The 18,106-nt window shown below is 49.0% G+C and overlaps 1 protein-coding gene across 1 annotated transcript in view; it reads left to right on the top strand.

Annotated features, from left to right (window-relative positions):
• CFAP251 (cilia and flagella associated protein 251) overlaps window positions 1-18,106 on the top strand; it is a 670,115-nt gene that overhangs the window by 279,971 nt on the left and 372,038 nt on the right. The window contains exon 11 of the mRNA XM_085633872.1: window positions 11,015-11,209. Coding sequence (XP_085489998.1) covers window positions 11,015-11,209 — 195 coding nt within the window. The remainder of the gene's footprint in view (window positions 1-11,014; window positions 11,210-18,106) is intronic.

Genomic DNA, 18,106 nt, shown 5'->3' with positions numbered 1-18,106 from the left:
CCAATTGAATTCCTTCATCATGTTATATCTTCAAAGTGTGCTCTTGTTCAGAAAGAACCATTATCAAGGCTATTGAACCACTGGTAGATCCTGTGCCTTAGCAGCATATAACTATACCCATAGCCAGTTGGTCCTGATTATGGAAGAGAAGCCTAATAAATAGCTGAACAAGAGTGGTGACAACAGTGGAGCTTGAGGTACCCAACATTTCACAGCTGCTTTGCAAGACATGAATTGACCAAGCTTAACTTCTGTAATTCCTATCGTGAAGGACCTAAAGCACTTGCTAATTACTTCTGAAACGGCAGATTTGCGGTATGTTAAAGTCTAGTGCATCAAACGCTACTTAAAAAATCGAGAACAAGCGCTGATAATTTGCCTTTGTCCTTAGATTCTAGAAGATTCAGAAGCAGTGATACCAGTATTTTCTTGATGCTATGATGAAGCCTAAAGCCACTCCAGGAAAGCTTCAAATTGGGAGAAAACTCCCTCTTCCATAATTTTTGAGAACTAAAATAAGCTAGGTGTTGGGGGCGGTATTTTGGAAGTGATTTTTGATCAAAGGAAGAAAATGTTAGTTGTTCATTGTAGGATCTTTATTTATAAACTTCAGTAAAGATTTCTATGATGCAGAGCCAGGGCGATAGGTACACAAACATTTCTTACCTTAAGAGCAGTTTTGCCAGGGTTGGATCTTTTATAGACTCACATGCTTGAACATTCCACGTCATAAGGCTGGGAGCCCTCAAAAGCATCGCTCAATAAAGCACTTCAATAACACTGAAAACAGCCATAGACCACTTACAGCCGATTCACATTCTTTTATGGCCCAGAGATTGACCAATCAGGCCGATAGGCAGTGAGCACTACTCTCCTCACAGAAGCTTACACCATAACGGGCATGAAAAAAATGAGACAGGGCCTCCCTCAGACAGTTGACCCACATACCTGTTTGGCTGGCAAACGACATATGGGGTAATTGAAGTCTCCTCTCCAAAATATACCATTATACCTGTTCTTCTATTGCAGGGAGGGTCACCAACTTTCCCTCTAGCTCTATGACCACATCCACACTTCAATGGCTAAACAATTTGTTACATAATATTTTATTAAAATCATGTTAGCCCCCCCCCCCCCCCCCCCCATGGGTTTCAGCTAATATAGCTGGTAGTAGGGGAAACTAACCCAATCCGGTACATTTTCCGCAGAAAACTGACAGATACTAACGTGGCTAATCCACCCTTAGCGCTCTCCGCTTTGCAAGGAATAGCAAGTGAGTTGTAAATCTGAAAGAGACACGTTAGTGATAGATTCCTTACCTTAGAATTACCCGCAGGCGTCAGACTGGATCCGGAACGTTTTCATCACAGTACCCCTGAACGTCGGAAGGTGGCGTCGTGCGGCTCCACGTCTGTCGTAGGTGTCGTGATCACCGGTATGACGTTGCGGCAGCTACTTAGACGCCGCCCTCGCACGCTGACATCAGTTCTTTCTTTTTCTGCGTCAGCGAGCGCAGATCCGGAGAGAGCGGTACCCTCAGTCAATTTTTGACTGAGATTTTGGGACTTTTGTCTCTGTCTTTTTTGAGTCTATCGACTCCTGGTGCTGCAGGGATGCCCGGTTGCGAAGTTTGTCCCCGCATGATGTCAGCGACGGACCTGCACCGCGAGCATCTCTACTGCCTTGGACGGGAGCATGACCCAACATCGTGCCCTGAATGCCGGGCCATGGCTACGAAAACTTTGCGGGAGCAGTCCCGAAAGTTCCTTGAGGCCCGGGAGTCGGCTCCGCGCCGTTCAAAGTCCCGGTCCAGTGGGAGGTCGAGCTACCGGTCGCGGAGCCGCCATCATCGTTCGACAAAGTCTTCACTCGGGGTCAGGTAAGACGAAGCACAAGAAGTCGAAGAAGCAACGTCGCTCTTTGCCTTCCCCTAGCCTGTTGCGCGACATGGCTGGGTGTGCGGGTGGTGCCACCCCCGCGGCTCCGGCGGAGCCTGTGCAGTTGCCGAAGGCCTACCCGCCTTTCCCGGGTCCGTCTGCAACTCCGGCCCAGCTGCAGGACTTCCTGTCTGCCATGGCTCGCCTTTTTGGCCTGTCGGGCTCCGCCGGCGCGCCTTTGGGCCCCGCGGGTTCGACTGGGGGTCCTCGCCCTTCTTCGTCGTCGGCTCCGGCCCCGACTTCTTAGATGGCTCTGGCCTCGGTGCAGCGAGACCGCCATGGATCCATGTATGGATCACAGCCGTCTTCAGTTGACCTCGTACGACCTCCACCGACGTCGACGGATCCGCCGCCAGCATCGGCCGGCCGCCCAGTCAATGTCGTCCCCGACATGGAGACGGTGCCGGACCGGTGTCGATCGACGCCGATTCCGATGCCAATGGGGAATTTCTATCCCGTTCTCCATACTCCTCCTTCTTTTCCACCTGCCCAGCAGGTTACGGAATGAAGGGGAGGACTGGGGGGTCTGAAGACCCTCTTGCTACCCAACGCGAGTTAGACCTGGACTGGGCAGAGGATTTGGAGGACGCAGGTGGACTGAATTTTTCTCCAGAACCTGGCGCACTGTCTCCTTCTACCGTCGCTACAGAGGAAGGTGGTACTTATTCAGTGGTGTTGCGTAGGGCAGCCGAGGCTCTCCACCTCAAGCTCCCTACAGTGGCTGTCAGGACTAACCTCCTGACAGAAGCTCTTCGGCCGGTGGCTTCCTCTTCAGAGCCGCTGCTGCCCTTCAATGACACGCTTTCAGCCGTTCTTTTGGGCACCTGGTCCAGGCCCAACACAGGGGCTCCTGTGGATAGGAATGTGGCCCGACGCCATCACCTGGCCCCGGGCGACCCCATTTCACTCTCCCAACACCCTACCCCTGAGAGATTGGTTGTCCAAGCCTCTGAATCCAAGAAACTGGAGCAGTGTGGGAAGAAGATTTTCTCTTCCGCCAGTTCAGGGTTGCGGTCTGTGAACACCACATGCCTCTTGGGCCATTATTCTCACATTGTGTGGGATACGGTGGCGCAGGTGCTGCCTCAGTGTCCGGAGGAGGCCCAGATGGTGCTCTCCCAAGCTATTGCTGAAGGGAGAGATGCAGCCAAGTTTATGATTTGTTGTGGTTTTGACACCGTCGACTCACTGGGCAGAGCGATTTCCACGACAGTGGTGCTACGCCGTCATGCCTGGCTGAGGACAACTGGCTTGTCAAGGAATGTCCAGAACACTCTGATGGACATGCCTTTTGATGGCACTCACCTTTTCGGGGACAAGGCAGGTAGTGCGTTGGAGCGCTTTAAGGACTTGCGGGCTACGGCCAAGTCCCTGGGCCTTTCGGCCACACGCACTCCTTTGGCTTCGGCTTCTGCTTTTCGCTCGTTTCGTGGCCAAGGAAGGGGCACCCAAACACATTTGTTTCAGAGCCACAGGCCTGCGCAGCAACAGTCTCAGCGCAGCCGCGGACGTGGGACCTGCCGAGGTGGGTCACGGGGCCAGCAGGCGGGTCAGTCCGCCACCACCCCTGCCAACACTGCCTCCAAACCTTCCTAGTCCGGTGTTTCAGGCCCATCAAACGCCTGTGGGTGGCAGGATTCGCCATCACCTCCCCCACTGGCGCACCATCACTTCTGACAGGTGGGTTTTACAGATAGTCCGAGGGGCTACTCCCTCCCCTTCGAGTCTACCCCTCCAGCCATGCCACCTCAATTCCACCGCATATCGGGAGATCGCTTGACACTTCTCCAGCAGGAAGTTGCGGCCCTCTTGGCCGAGGGGGCCATTGAGCGCGTTCCGACTCCAGAAGTGGGTCGTGGTTGTTATTCCCACTACTTCCTGGTTCCAAAGAAGGACAAGGGCCTGCGTCCTATCTTAGACCTTCGGAATGTCAATCGCTTCCTCCGGAAGGAGAAGTTCAAGATGCTCACACTTGCTCAGGTCTTGTCTGCCCTAGACCCGCAAGGCTGGATGGCAGCATTGGACTTAGAGGACGCTTACTTTCATATCCCCGTCCTGCCGGCCCACCGGTGTTACCTGCGGTTCACGGTAGGCCATGAGCACTTTCAGTTCACCATGCTTCTTGCCCTTACCAGCACCCCTCGGTGTTCACGAAAGTGATGGTGGTGGTCGCAGCTCATCTGTGCAGATCAGGGGTTTCAGTCTTCCCCTATCTCGACGACTGGTTGTTGAAGGCAGGCTCGCCCCAGGCAGTCGTCTCCCACCTCCAGACTACAGCCGACCTCCTGCATTTGCTGGGGTTCTCCATCAATGTGCCAAAGTCGCACCTGATTCACTCTCAGAAGCTCCTCTTCATCAGAGCGGTTCTGGACACGGCGCGGTTTCGGGTTTATCCTCCCGAACAGCGAGTTCGGGACATTCGGGCTACGATTCTGATCTTACAGCCCTTGCCCTGGGTTTCGGTCAGAATGACCTTGAGGCTGCTGGGTCTTATGGCATCCTGCTGACCAATCATGCCAGATGGCATATGTGGGCTCTGCAGTGGGACCTGAAGTTCCAATGGGTGCAGCATCAGGGGAACCTGTCCGAGTACGTCCAGATCTCGGAGGGCACTGCACGACAAATGCAGTGGTGGCTCACAAACCAGCATTGGGTCAGCGGCAGATCACTCTCCCTTCCCCAACCGGAGCACACATTGGTGACAGATGCATCCCTCCTGGGATGGGGCAGCCACATGGGTGGGAAGGAGATCAAAGGTCTCTGGTCTCCGGCGGAGTCCACGCTCCATATCAACCTTCTGGAGCTCCGGGTGATCCTACTTGCACTAAAGGCATTCCTTCCCTCTGTTAAGGGGAGAGTGGTGCAGGTGTTCACAGACCACACCACCGCCATGTGGTACTGCAACAAGCAAGGTGGGGTGGGGTCTGCATCTCTGGACATTGCTGGAACATCAAGGCATTTCCTTTATGGTTCAACACTTGACAGGTTCTTTGAACGCCAGAGCTGACGAACTCAGCCACAGGTGCATGATGGATCACGAATGGCGTCTTCACTCAGAGGTGGCGCAAGGTCTCTTTCAACAGTGGGGAGAGCCTTGGTTAGATCTATTTGCCACCGAAGAGAACGTGCAATGTCAGCAGTTCTGCGCGTTGGAATTTCCAAGGCGGCACTCGCTCGGCGACACTGTTCATCACAAGTGGAGTTGCGGTCTATTGTACACCTTTCCGCCTATACCACCTCTACCCAGAGTGCTGAAGAAGATCAGAAGTGACCGGGCCCAAGTCATTCTTGTGGCCCCGGACTGGGCTCGAAGAGTTTGGTATCCCGAGCTACTTAGTATGAGCGTGGATCCCCCGATCCAACTGCCTCTTTGGGAGTATCTTCTGTCGCAGCAGCAGGGGATGGCTCTCCAACCGAACCTGTCCAGCCTCCACCTCCTTGCGTGGAGATTGAGCTGCGACAGTTGATTCCATTTGACTTGCCTCCTGAAGTCTGTGATATCATTCTGGCAGCCAGGCGTCCCTCCACTAAATCGGTATACGCCTGCAGGTGGAACACATTTGTGGCATGGTGCACAGAAAAGGCTGTGGATCCACTTTCTGCCCCTCTTTCAGAAGTCCTTTTGTTCCTTCTTTCTTTGGCCCGGCATGGCTCTGGTCTGGGCACTATTAAGGGCTACCTTTCTGCAATTTCAGCCTTTCTCAGGCTCCCTGATCAGCTCTCTCTTTTCAAGTACCCTGTTGTAAATAGGTTTCTCAAAGGCATTACTCACCTTTTCCATCCTATTCCTTTTGTGATGCCGCAGTGGGATTTGAATTTCGTTCTTACCTATTTGATGTGCGCTGCACAACTGTCCTCTTCGTTTATTGACTTTGAAGACTGCTTACCTGGTTGCCATCACCTCTGCTAGGCGCGTGAGTGAGCTCCAGGCTCTTTCCTGTAAACCTCCTTTTCTATCTGTTCACCTGGACAACGTTGTGCTCCGCACTCGTCCTTCCTTTTTGCCAAAGGTTGTTACTGCCTTTCATATCGGGCAATCTATCACCTTGCCCTCTTTCTTTCTGCCTCCGCACCCTTCCAGAGAGGAAGAGAGGCTCCACCGTCTGGACCCAAAATGTGCACTCTCATTTTACCTGAATCGCACACAACAGTTCCGAGTGGATGACCAGCTCTTTGTTGGCTACGTAGGCACCAAGAAAGGCCGGGCTGTACACAAGAGAACTATCTCCCGCTGGGTCGTCTTGTGTATAAAAGCCTGTTATTCTCTGGCTAAAAAGGAGCCTCTGGTGGGGCTGAGTGCCCATTCCACCAGGGGGACAGCAGCTACTACCGCATTGGGACGTGGTATCCCCCTGCAAGACATCTGTCAGGCAGCCACGTGTTTTACTAAGCATTATTGCCTTGACAGTCAAGTCTGGAGAGACAGCTTCTTTGGCCGTTCTGTTCTCTGTGACTTTCTGGTGTGATCTTGGTACGCAGACCCACCACCGGGGTTGGATTTCTGGGGTATCCATTCTAAGGTAAGGAATCTATCACTAACATGTCTCTTTCAGAGGCACAAGTTACTTACCTTCGGTAACGATATATCTGTAAAGACATTAGTTAGTGATAGATTCCTTACCGCCCCACCCATCCTCCCCGTTCTGCGAACTGATTTCTAGGGTTGAGGTCATCCCTTTCAGGGCCCTAGTTTCAATGCACCAGTGGTCAGTATCTTGCATGGCTCTGCGTTCCTGGCGAGGAAAGTCGTGTACAGAACTGACATCAGCACATGAGGGCGGTGTCTAAGTAGCTGCCGTGATGTCATACCGGCGCTCACGCGCCAACGACGGACGCAGAGCCGCACGACGCCACCTTCCGACACGCAGGGGTACTGCTGACAAAAACTTTCCGGATCCAGTCTGATGCCTAGGGGTAATTCTAAGGTAAGGAATCTATCACTAACTAATGTCTCTTACAGATATATCGTTACCGAAGGTAAGTAACTTGTGCGTTAAATAGCTTTGTAGATGGAAGTGGTCTACTGCCCAGGTCTGCTTTAAGCACTGGAGATTAAAATCCTCTATAAACAAAATCCAATCTGGGCTATGTCATTTAGCTCTAATCCCTGTCACATTCCAGGAGATTCAATTGATCTGGTTGAGGATGAGATGGCCTTTTGAGTGAAATTTGGCTTGAGAGAACGGAGGGGAATGGTAAGAGATCCCTTGGCTCTCATTGAGGGATACTGTTTGAATCCAGATTAGCCACCGTAATTCAGTGAGAATCTTTTGATAGATTGACAAATACAGATATTTCTGAGTCATAGATAGCGACTCTGTCGTTATGATTAAGCAGGTTAAACCCCAGGAGAAGTGTTTTTAATATTAATGTAATAGCTTTTACCCGCTTGATGAACATGCATGAAACTTTTGTGAAAAAAAATAAAATTGTATGTATCAAGATTGATGCTTTCAAATTTCATGAAGATTGGTCGAACGGGAGTCAGTTATGAGATTCTCAAAATAATTTTAACTGCAACATGCAATTGAACAATTTACACCAAATGTGGGCAGATATAGTTTTTGGTCCAACTAAGGAGAAAAATGTTAACATTTATTGACATCTGACATATTAGAAAACTGAAGAGAAATTGAATCTGACTAAGTCACCATTTATTATTTTCGATCATTTCATAGTTTACAAAACCACTCTACCTGTTTATGAACCTCACTAGGCAAAAATACAATTTTTAGTTTATCTTTTTGAGTTAGGGTGTCATATCACCCTTGAAATCAGCAATAAAATCACTGATAACATCTTTAACATTGTAGACTTTTGGGGCCCAATTCACAAAGGTAAACTGAAAACAAAAGTCTAACTTTACTTCTCATAAATGCCCTTAGTGAACATCGAAAATTGTAAAGTTAGACTTTCGCCTCAGTTTACCTTTGTGAATCGGACCCTTGGTCATTAGCATGTTTGCTGAGAGTGGAAATACAGCTTTGTTATTATATGTATGCATTCACAGGACATCTGTATCTTGAAAGCAGAACTGTAGTCTTCCACCTACAATTAATGTCCATTAGAATGAGGAGGAGCCAAGATGGCGACCGGGACGGCAGCGTAGACTCCCGGCTCCGTGAACCTCCGCATCCCGCACGGATATCCTGCACGAGATCCTCAGTCTGCGCTATGAGATCGTGTTTGTAAATGAGAGTGGCAACCGATTGTGTGCCTCCGAGGTTTCTGGCTGCCGTACCGCCGGAGAAATCTGCAGTTGAACTTTGCGGCCCGTGCAGCCCCGGAGCCGGGACCTCGAGTGGACGCCTTGGCCGGGTGGCAGCTTAACAACAGCGGCCTGTGGGGACTGGGTGGAGTCGGTCCACCGGAGCGGTGCTGCCCTCGGCCTGCATTTTGCCGTAGTCGCTCCCACTGCTAAGCGTAGCGGACCGAGGACATGCCCGGGGGTGCAATTCTCAGATTCTTCGGTGCTTGCCCCTGCCTTTGACGGTGAGCTGCCCGGACGCCGCCCCTAGCTCGCCCTGATCCTTGCGGGCTGCTCCCGGCTTTTCGCGGGAGCTGGTCCGTGGCGGGGACGACTGTTGCCCGTGACCACGCAACGGCGGAATTTGTGCCTGCCCCCGGACCCCTGTCTTCAGCGACGTGGACCTCGAGGCGCTTGTCCCTGGGTCCCGGCCCCAATACGAGTCGGGCCTTCCCGGCGGCCATCTTGTTGCTATGCAGCCTACCATCCTGTCCACTGGGTCGCAGCAGGATTGGGAGTGTGTGACTTTTGGGAGTGTGGCGGAGCGATCGCAGAGAGCTGTGCTGGGATACGGCGACCTCCTAGAGGCCCTTGGTGCCCTTCATTTCTCCTTGGCTCGTGGCGCCGGGGTCTTGGGGAGTAAGCTCGATGGTGTGGCGTCAGCGTTGGGACAGTGGCGGCATGCTGGTCCACAGATACACAGGGGCTTCCCACACTGCACACAGGAGGATAATGTTGCGGCCACCCCTGCGATTAGTGCACAGCCGGACACTCCGGACAGTATGCTACCGTGTGATCGGCTAACTGAGGGTCTGATCTGTTCCGGAGGTATTGGACCTGAGTGGAAGGTGGTGGCCTTGTCCCGTGCACGGCCTCCGGCGACCCAGGGACAATTCCAGCAACGTTTGTCTACTTTGGCTGATTCAGCCTTCCTGGACCTTGTGTGCAGTGCAGATCCTGGGGCAGCACTGGGAAAGACGTCCCTCCATGATGCGGACTGTGTTGGTACTCAGAGACTTCCACCCCACCTGTGTGCGTCGCTTCCCGTTTGTTTTTGGACACTCCTTTACCTTGGAACATCGGACATGGTGCTGGGTCGAGGGGTAGGCATGGGCAGAATTGCAAAGAGTGGTCAAGGATGAGGCTGATCCTTCGGGGGTGGTCATCTAGTGGACGGGCGGACTCATGGTAGCGTACTCTCATGGTTATTAGCATAGTTGGTGCATAATGCTCCCCATTCCCCTTTCTTGATATGGTCGATTTGGTGCTGCTTATTGTTTGCTGTGGGGAGACTTCACCGTGCGGGAGGGAGAAGCCGGGGGTATGTTTTGAAGGCCCTCCTCCAGTTTATTATACTTTCTCCACCCCCCCGTCTGGTGGGGTTCTTTCTTACTCCTTTTTCCCTGTTTCTTCTATATTTCGGGTCTAGTTCCAGGGCGACAGGCACACTGCTGGGGGGGGGGGCCATACTCATTTGCAGAGGTGCAGGGTGGGGGGTTGGGGGAGGGGACTCTTTAGTCTTTATCTCTTTTTCCATGGCCTCCTTTTTCTTCTCCGCTTCTTCTTGTTTCTTCTTTTCTGGGATCAGCGCGGTACACCTCCTTTGTTGTGAATCGTCGCCTCTTCATGTGTGCCACAGTTTCCGGGGTGTTCTCTGGGCGTTAGGTACCGGGGCCTGCAGGCGCAACTGTTTTTGATATTCTTCCTCATCCGGAATTTCCCGTGTCTGCGCCATTGATCCAATAGATTGCTGCTTATTGCTTACGTCGATTATTCTTGCCCCTTATCGCTGTTGGGAAATTGTTTGGCACCTGATCCTACTGTCTTGTTTCATTATAAAATGAAAAACCCTTTTTCTCCTGGTGTCCTACCTGCGCGGCTCACTGGCCGGACTATGTTGGAATGAAGATCCTGCTCTCCGAGGTGCCGCCTGTGTTTACATTTGCTCTTATTGTTCTGATTGCTTAGCGGCCGGCCCCGGGGGGTTGTAGGCCCATACTTGTTAATGATTGAAATGTCAATAAAGGTTTTTCAAAAAAAAAAAAAAAAAAAAATGTCCATTAGAATATGCATTGCTAGTTAGTGTTATTGCACTATCTGTTGCTATACACATACACAGACGACACAATAAAGGGCGTAAATTGTAACATTTCATATCACATCACCATTAACTTCATTGAGATTATCTAAATGGCAAATAATTGCTGTTTTAAATTTCTGCTTCTATAATTATCCATTGCAAAGATGTATGTATGTTGACAGTGGTACCTCAACCTTCCAGCTACAATTTATGCCCAAGAGGATATCTATTGGTAGTTAGTTTAATTGCAGCAGCCTATCTTCTATATATATTCTTTACTAGGATATCTAACAATAATACATCCTCCTTAGAATTGAATTTAAATCATCAATGATGTTATTTGTTCTGACATTAGAAGTGATTTGGCAGGGTGATTGTGTTTTGAAGTCAACCTACCTGCTGAACTTCTGTGATTTTAGGGTTTTGGAGCTTGTAATTATAACAACATTTCAATAGAAAAGGTTTTAAGGGATTATAAAGATATATGGATCTGTGCAATATGACTATGTTTCCAAAAAGTAATAAATTGCCGTTAACAGTGATGGGGTGTAGACTTTGAGTTAGAGATGAAAACAGTAAGAGGGAGAACAAAAGAGCACTTGTGGTGTATGGATTGAAAAGTCAAGTTGAGCCCGGTCCCGAAAAGGGACTTGCAGACTGAATTGTCTTGTAAATAGGAATATGGATTTCAAGAAGTCGAGTACATTTGGGAGGCAGTTTGTTGTAGTAACCATTTGTTTTTTCCTTTAGGTACTTTGTAACTGGCGACGAAAAAGGTCACATCAAATTCTTTGATGATCAGCTTGAAATTGTATACTGGTATGGCAATTTAAACCTGGGGCCAGTCCATTCCATTTCCTTCTCTAAGAGTCTTCCTACTTCTGCCAGTCAGAAAACCAAATATCCCCAGGATAGTACTCTCAAGGGCCAGCAGTTCGCTGTCAGGTGAGTTTTGAATTCAACACTGAGTACAGCAGTCACAATCAGCAGAAGTGTAACTTGTGTGCTTCAACTTTCTTAGAGGTGAGCACACCACAGCTTGAAATAGGGGAAGGTAGAGATCTCATTTGCATAGCAGCATTCATCGTAGTTAGCGATTAGCTGCAAAGTATAAAAAAAATTGATTTAAAGACACAGGAGGCTATTCACAATGGCATTTTGATGTACTTAAAGTAGCGCTCCTGTAGTATTTTTTTATACACTTGTACACTCCTTTGAGAATTATCCCCCAAACATCTAAGATGGGAATATCCATATACAATGAGTACAATTAGGAACGGCTATGCCCTGTTTGCCCTTTTACTGGTCATATTACAGCACGTAAAATAGCACTTCTGTAATGCCTCTGTTATTCTTAGTGCCCCATCTCTTTCATCCACGATCTTTTTAAAACGCCCAGAATGTTTTTTGTTTTTTAACTTAAGGTTACCCCATCACCTGCAGATAGATTATTTCGGATCCGTTTTCCATCCTTAACTGCCATCCTACCACTTTCATACCCGTTTCTCTTTTCTTGTAGTCCTCCAGCCATTCTTTCTGTTTTTCGGGTTGTGGTTGAAATAGAAAAATGGATACCGCACCTATAAACTGTCTCTTTATTTTAATTACTTCCTGATTTTCATTATTTTAATTCAGGCTTCCAGCAGTCTCTTTTTTAATGATTTTTTCTGTGTATTTTATGTTTTTTTTTAACTTTCAGATCTGCATATTGCTATCATTTTTTTACTTATTTTTGGGAAATCATCAAATGCATTTTCTCACAAAATGTTTTCACTCTTTTGGATTTTTGTAGATTGTAATTGCATAATTGTTTTTTTTTCAACTAACCTGCAGAATGTTGGTCTATAAATCGTGGTTCTGCTTTATACAGGCAAATACAAATTAACCTTGTTCCTGCTCCCATAGGAACAGTCCAGCCTGAACTGCCAGGCCAGGTCCCCTCTAAGCAGGAACACAAGTAATCCCATGACTGTTCTGACCAAAAAACAATGGACTGGATTGTGTCAAAATAGGACATAACCAATCTGGCATTGCTTGTATAACTCTCGGAGGGCACCTGGCCTTGTAGTTGGAGGTGGATTGTACCTATTGGAGCTGACCAAGGCTGATTTGCATAAGGCTGGTTCCTGTCTGAGGTTGCTTGGTTGGCGAGAGTTGCACTGTCCCTTCTAGGGTGGTGTCCCTCTATGCGCACAGCATTGTGGGGTAACGAAGTTACCAAAATTCGTTTTAGTTAAACCAAAGTTCATTTATTCATGGTTGAAAAGTTGAAATTCATTATTCCATGTGACAAATTATGGCATGTTGAGTCAACAAAGGTACTGATGGATATCCTCTATGCATTTCGGGTAAAAACCCTTCGTCAGGAGGAATCCTGTAAACAGAAACAGGAGAAAAAGTTGCATATCCCCTCATCGGGTTTGTATTCCATTGAAATTACAGTGTTAAAAATGTAGAAAATGAGAAAAATATGTATCCCAGATATCAAGCTCCAAAAAAGTGCACAACGAAACAGTGTTAGAAAGAACTACGCAAAACGTATTGGAAATTACACCCGAGTGACCCGGTATTTTTCTGAAAATTTACCGCGTGTGACTCAAGTAGCAAAACAAATACAATGATAACAGCGTATTAGTTGACTACGTTAAAAGTTGTGAAAAACGTATACTAAAGTCAGGTGAATCCTGACTTTAGTATACGTTTTTCACAACTTTTAACGTAGTCAACTAATACGCTGTTATCATTGTATTTGTTTTGCTACTTGAGTCACACGCGGTAAATTTTCAGAAAAATACCGGGTCACTCGGGTGTAATTTCCAATACGTTTTGCGTAGTTCTTTCTAACACTGTTTCGTTGTGCACTTTTTTGGAGCTTGATATCTGGGATACATATTTTTCTCATTTTCTACATTTTTAACACTGTAATTTCAATGGAATACAAACCCGATGAGGGGATATGCAACTTTTTCTCCTGTTTCTGTTTACAGGATTCCTCCTGACGAAGGGTTTTTACCCGAAATGCATAGAGGATATCCATCAGTACCTTTGTTGACTCAACATGCCATAATTTGTCACATGGAATAATGAATTTCAACTTTTCAACCATGAATAAATGAACTTTGGTTTAACTAAAACGAATTTTGGTAACTTCGTTACCCCACAATGCTGTGCGCATAGAGGGACACCACCCTAGAAGGGACAGTGCAACTCTCGTTATTTCTTCGACCTTGGTTCAGGGGTCGCTCCTCTAGCAGCACGCCGCTACTCGAGTAAACTCAATACACATTAGAGATTATAAGGGAGTGCGCGATATTTCAACACTTGTGTTGCTTGGTTGGCATAATAATGATGGACTGGATTGTGGCCCATAGTAAGTACCAGTGGCTATATTTAATTCCAGCAATCCACCTGTCACTTTTTAGTTTTCATCAGGTACTCTTGAGTAAACGAGGTGCAGGGAATCACCGTGCGTCAAGCAAGTTGGAGCTCTTTCATCTTTCATCTTTCATAGGACTGCCAAGGCTTTGGACTAGCCCATAATCAATGCTCGAAAAGAATGCTAGGTTTAGTGAACAGATTACTGGAGCAATTTTAAAGTCTACTACTGGCAGCCATGTGGTAGAGTGCTATAGGCTGGGAACCAAATTGAGATTTGCTATTTGTTTAATTTATGTTAAGTTTAGACCAGATGACCTGCCTCAGGTGTCTCGTTTGCGCAGTTGCTCCACAAATATGAATCAGTCTGCTACACATTTCCTAGTGTTACACCCTTTTTAGAAGACGTTCGGGAAGCATTAGCTAGTACATCTGCTACCAAAGCATCATTCTGATGGATGCATCTGCCAGTGGATTCCTCACCCTGTGAATATCCCCTGCGCCAGCAACATTCATAAACTTTTGTAGCAGTCCACGCCGATGAGGTCAAAGACGACGTTACAGAGACACGGCTCCGCACGCGACTCCGCTGACGTCACCGACTCCATAAGAAGACCTCGTCGGCGTGATGACGTCAGTTCCCTTTTTTCCGCGCCATCGGGACTCTCTCTGTAGCTGTATTTGATACTTTGTTTTCTGCTGGTTTCTCTCTCTCTTCTTGTCTTCAGCTGAAAATGTCGACGAAGAAGTCTGGTTTTAAGCCTCGGCTTCGTCTCCGGTTCCGATTGAGGAGCATCCAGCTCCGGGTGAGCCTTCGGCTCCGCTGATTCCACCGTCGTCGCCGGTCGGCCCGAGTCCGGTGATGCCTGAGCCTGAGCCTTATCCATCGTTTCCAGGCCCAGGTCAGGATCCTACGCATTATCTTAATGCTATGTATGGGGTCTTCTCCAGAGCCTTGTACCCCTCTGGTGCACCTTCGGGTCCTATGAGTCCTATGGCCTTCAGTTTGGGAGTTCCCCAAGCTTATCCTCAGGCTCCCTTCATGCCATTTTTCCCGGCGTTGCCGTCTTGGCATCCACCGGCGCTGAGAACATCAACGCCGCTTCCTTCTTCACCGGCGCCTACTCGACCTCGTTCGACGCCGGCTGTTCCTTTGGATCCGCGCTCGACGCTGGCTCCGGTGCCGTCGGATTCGATCACGGCGCTGCCGACTCTTGCTGTGAGGATCAGGTCTAGGAGGGAGGCCCAAAGGGTACTGGAGGAACAGAGGTACCTGATGGAAGAAGTAGAAGAAGGTGAGCTGATGGAGTCGGACGATGTGTTTGATGAATTGAAGGAGGCTAGTGGCCTGAATTTATCGCCGGAATGGGAGATTACTCCTCCTGCTGATGCTCCTTCAAAGGATGTGGCTCCATACCACGCTGTTATTAAAAAGGCGGCTGAACTTCTAGATCTGCAGTTGCAATCTGCAGAGTTTAAGCCTAACATCCTAACAGAGGTTCTGCACTCTCCTTCTACTGCATCGGAGCCTTTGCTCCCTTTTAACGACGCCATTATAGAAGCAGTAATGGAGGTATGGCGTAAGCCCTTCTCTGCTCCTGCAGTTTCTAAAGTTATTGCTAGGAGGTATAGGACGGCTCCAGGGGACCCAGACTTTTTAACATCTCATCCATCTCCATAGAGTCTGGTGGTTCAGGCTGCCTGTTCCAGAAAATCAACAGGTGCTTTTCCCCAAGTTCCGAGTGACAGGGATGCAAAGAAATTGGACCAGTCGGCCAAGAAGGTCTTCTCTTCTGCCAGTATGGCCTTAAAATCGACGAATGCCACCTGTCTTTTGGGCCATTATATCCATGCTCTTATGGATTCAGCAAAGCAATTGGCCCCAAAGCTGTCAGAAGAGGATAGCATGAACTTTAATGAGGTCCTGTCGGATACCCAAGCGGCTGCATGTCAGGTAATCCAAAGCGGTTTGGATACAGCTGACTCGGTAGCAAGAATCATGGGTTCTTCTGTTGCCACGAGGAGTGCGTGGCTCAAGTCTTCAGAGTTCTCCCCTGATGTGCAGTCAACGCTCCTGGACTTGCCTTTTGATGGCTCTGGACTTTTTGGCAAGAAGCGGATGCTGCGCTTGAAAGATATAAGGAGAGTAAGGCCACGGCTAAATCTTTGGGCCTTCAAACTCAGCCAAGGGGTTCGTTCAAGAGATACAGGGGCTTCGGAAGGTCAACCTTTCGTTCTTACAGATAGCCCCAGCAGCAGCAGCAACAGCAGCAAAACACTCTGTATAAGAGCTACAGAGGTAGAATCAGAGGTCGCACTCGAGGTCGTCCGCTCTCCTCCTCATCCTCTTCCTCCTCCTCAGCCCCTCCCACCACTGCAAAGCAGCCCTAGATCCACCATTCTGGATCATGCTGGTCCTGTGGGGGGGCGGCTTACCCATTTTCTACAAGGTTGGGAATCGGTTACTACAGATCTTTGGGTTCTAGATCTTGTAGAAAATGGGTACGCCCTTCCCTTTCGGGAAATCCCTCCAAACTACCCTCCTTGCCAAGGTGCTTGCTCAGAGGACCACCTTCTTCTCCTGCAGGAGAAAGTCCTGACATTACTAAAAAAAAGGTGCGATAGAGGTGGTTCCATAGCGGGAAAGGGGTCAGGGATGCTACTCCTGGTATTTCCTGATTCCGAAAAAGGACGGCAGATTGCGTCCAATATTGGAACTCAGGATCTTGAATCTTTTTCTGAAGCAAGAGAAGTTCAAGATGCTCACCCTTGCGCAGGTTCTTCAAGTGCTGCATCAGGAGGACTGGATGGTGTCAATCGATTTGCAGGATGCGTATTTTCACATCCCCATCCTGAAGTCGCACAGGAAGTATCTCCGGTTTACGGTAGGGTCGCAACATTATCAGTTTGCGGTCCTTCCGTTTGGTCTTACTACTGCACCTCGAGTCTTCACGAAGGTGATGGCAGTAGTGGCAGCCCATCTCAGAAGGTCGGGATTTCAGTTTTCACCTATCTGGATGACTGGCTGATCAAAGCGGAGTCGCCAGAGAAGGTGCTTCATCATCTGCAGGTTACAACTCAGCTGTTGTACAAATTGGGTTTTTTGATAAACGTGCCCAAATCTCACCTGGTGCCCTCTCAGCGCAACCTGTTCATAGGGGCGGTACTGGACACTACTGTGTGTCGGGCATTCCCACCTCCACAAAGGATTCTCGACATACAGGAAATTATTCCCTTGTTTTACACTGGAGCGGTTGTTCCGGTCCTTCGCCTGCTCGGTCCTGCATTCTGTTGGTCAACCATGCATGCTGGCACATGAGGGCGCTACAGTGGTGCCTCCGCAGGCAGTGGTATCAGCACAAAGGAGATCTCAGGGAGTCTGTGAGGATCTCCAGAGAAGCTGCAGCAGATCTGTCTTGGTGGAGCATGGAGGGCAATCTGTCTCAAGGAAAGCCCTTCCATCTACCTCCATCGGTGGCCACAGTGATAACAGATGCATCCACTTTAGGGTGGGGTGCGCATCTGGGGGATCTGGAGATCAAGGGTCTTTGGTCTCCAGAGGAAAGGTTGCTTCACATCAACCTTCTGGAATTATGGGCGATACGTTTGGCGCTCAAGGCCTTCCTCCCTTCCCTTCGCGGTCAGTCGGTTCAAGTCCTGACGGACAACCCTACCGCAATGTGGTATGTCAACAAGCAGGGAGGAGTGGGGTCGCTTTGTTTCTGCAAAGAGGCTCTACGTCTCTGGTCCTGGGTTCAGGATCATCAGATTTGTCTGATGGCAAATCACCTGACTGGAGTTCTGAACGTGTGTGCAGACAGTCTCAGTCGACAATTTTCCGCCAACCACGAGTGGAGGCTTTATCCAGAGGTAGTTCAGCGCATCTTTCAGATGTGGGGAACTCCTCGAGTGGACCTGTTTGCCACTCACGAGAACGCTCACTGCCCGTCATTCTGCAGTCTCCAGTTTCCGACGCAGGGAGCGTTGGACGCTTTTCAGTTGAGTTGGGGCTCACAACTCCTTTACCCGTTTCCTCCCATACCCTTGATTCCTCGGGTTCTGAGGAAGATTCGCCAAGACCGGGCCAAAGTCATATTGATCGCCCCGGATTGGCCAAGAAGGGTGTGGTATACAGATCTTCTCCACCTCTCCTCGTTCCCTCCGCTCCGTCTCCCTCTCAGGGCAGATCTCCTCTCTCAGATGGAGGGGCAGGTTCTACACCCCCACCTCCAGAGCCTGCACCTTCATGCCTGGAGATTGAATGGGGCAACCTGAATTCCTTTTCTCTCCCGCCAGATGTGGTAGATGTAATTTTGTCTGCCAGACGTCATTCCACCAAGTCTATCTATTCCTATAGGTGGTCTAAATTTGTGCTCTGGTGTGGGGAGAAATCTATTGATCCTTTGAGGGCTCGTTTATCTGACATTCTTCAGTTTGCCCTTTCTCTTGCTCAGCAAGGTTTTGCTG

This window comes from Triturus cristatus, chromosome 11, assembly GCF_964204655.1.
Source record: "Triturus cristatus chromosome 11, aTriCri1.1, whole genome shotgun sequence".
NCBI classification, from domain to species: Eukaryota; Metazoa; Chordata; class Amphibia; order Caudata; family Salamandridae; genus Triturus; species Triturus cristatus.
The sequence above is the reverse complement of the archived record's forward strand: the minus strand, read 5'-3'. Positions and strand labels throughout refer to the sequence as shown.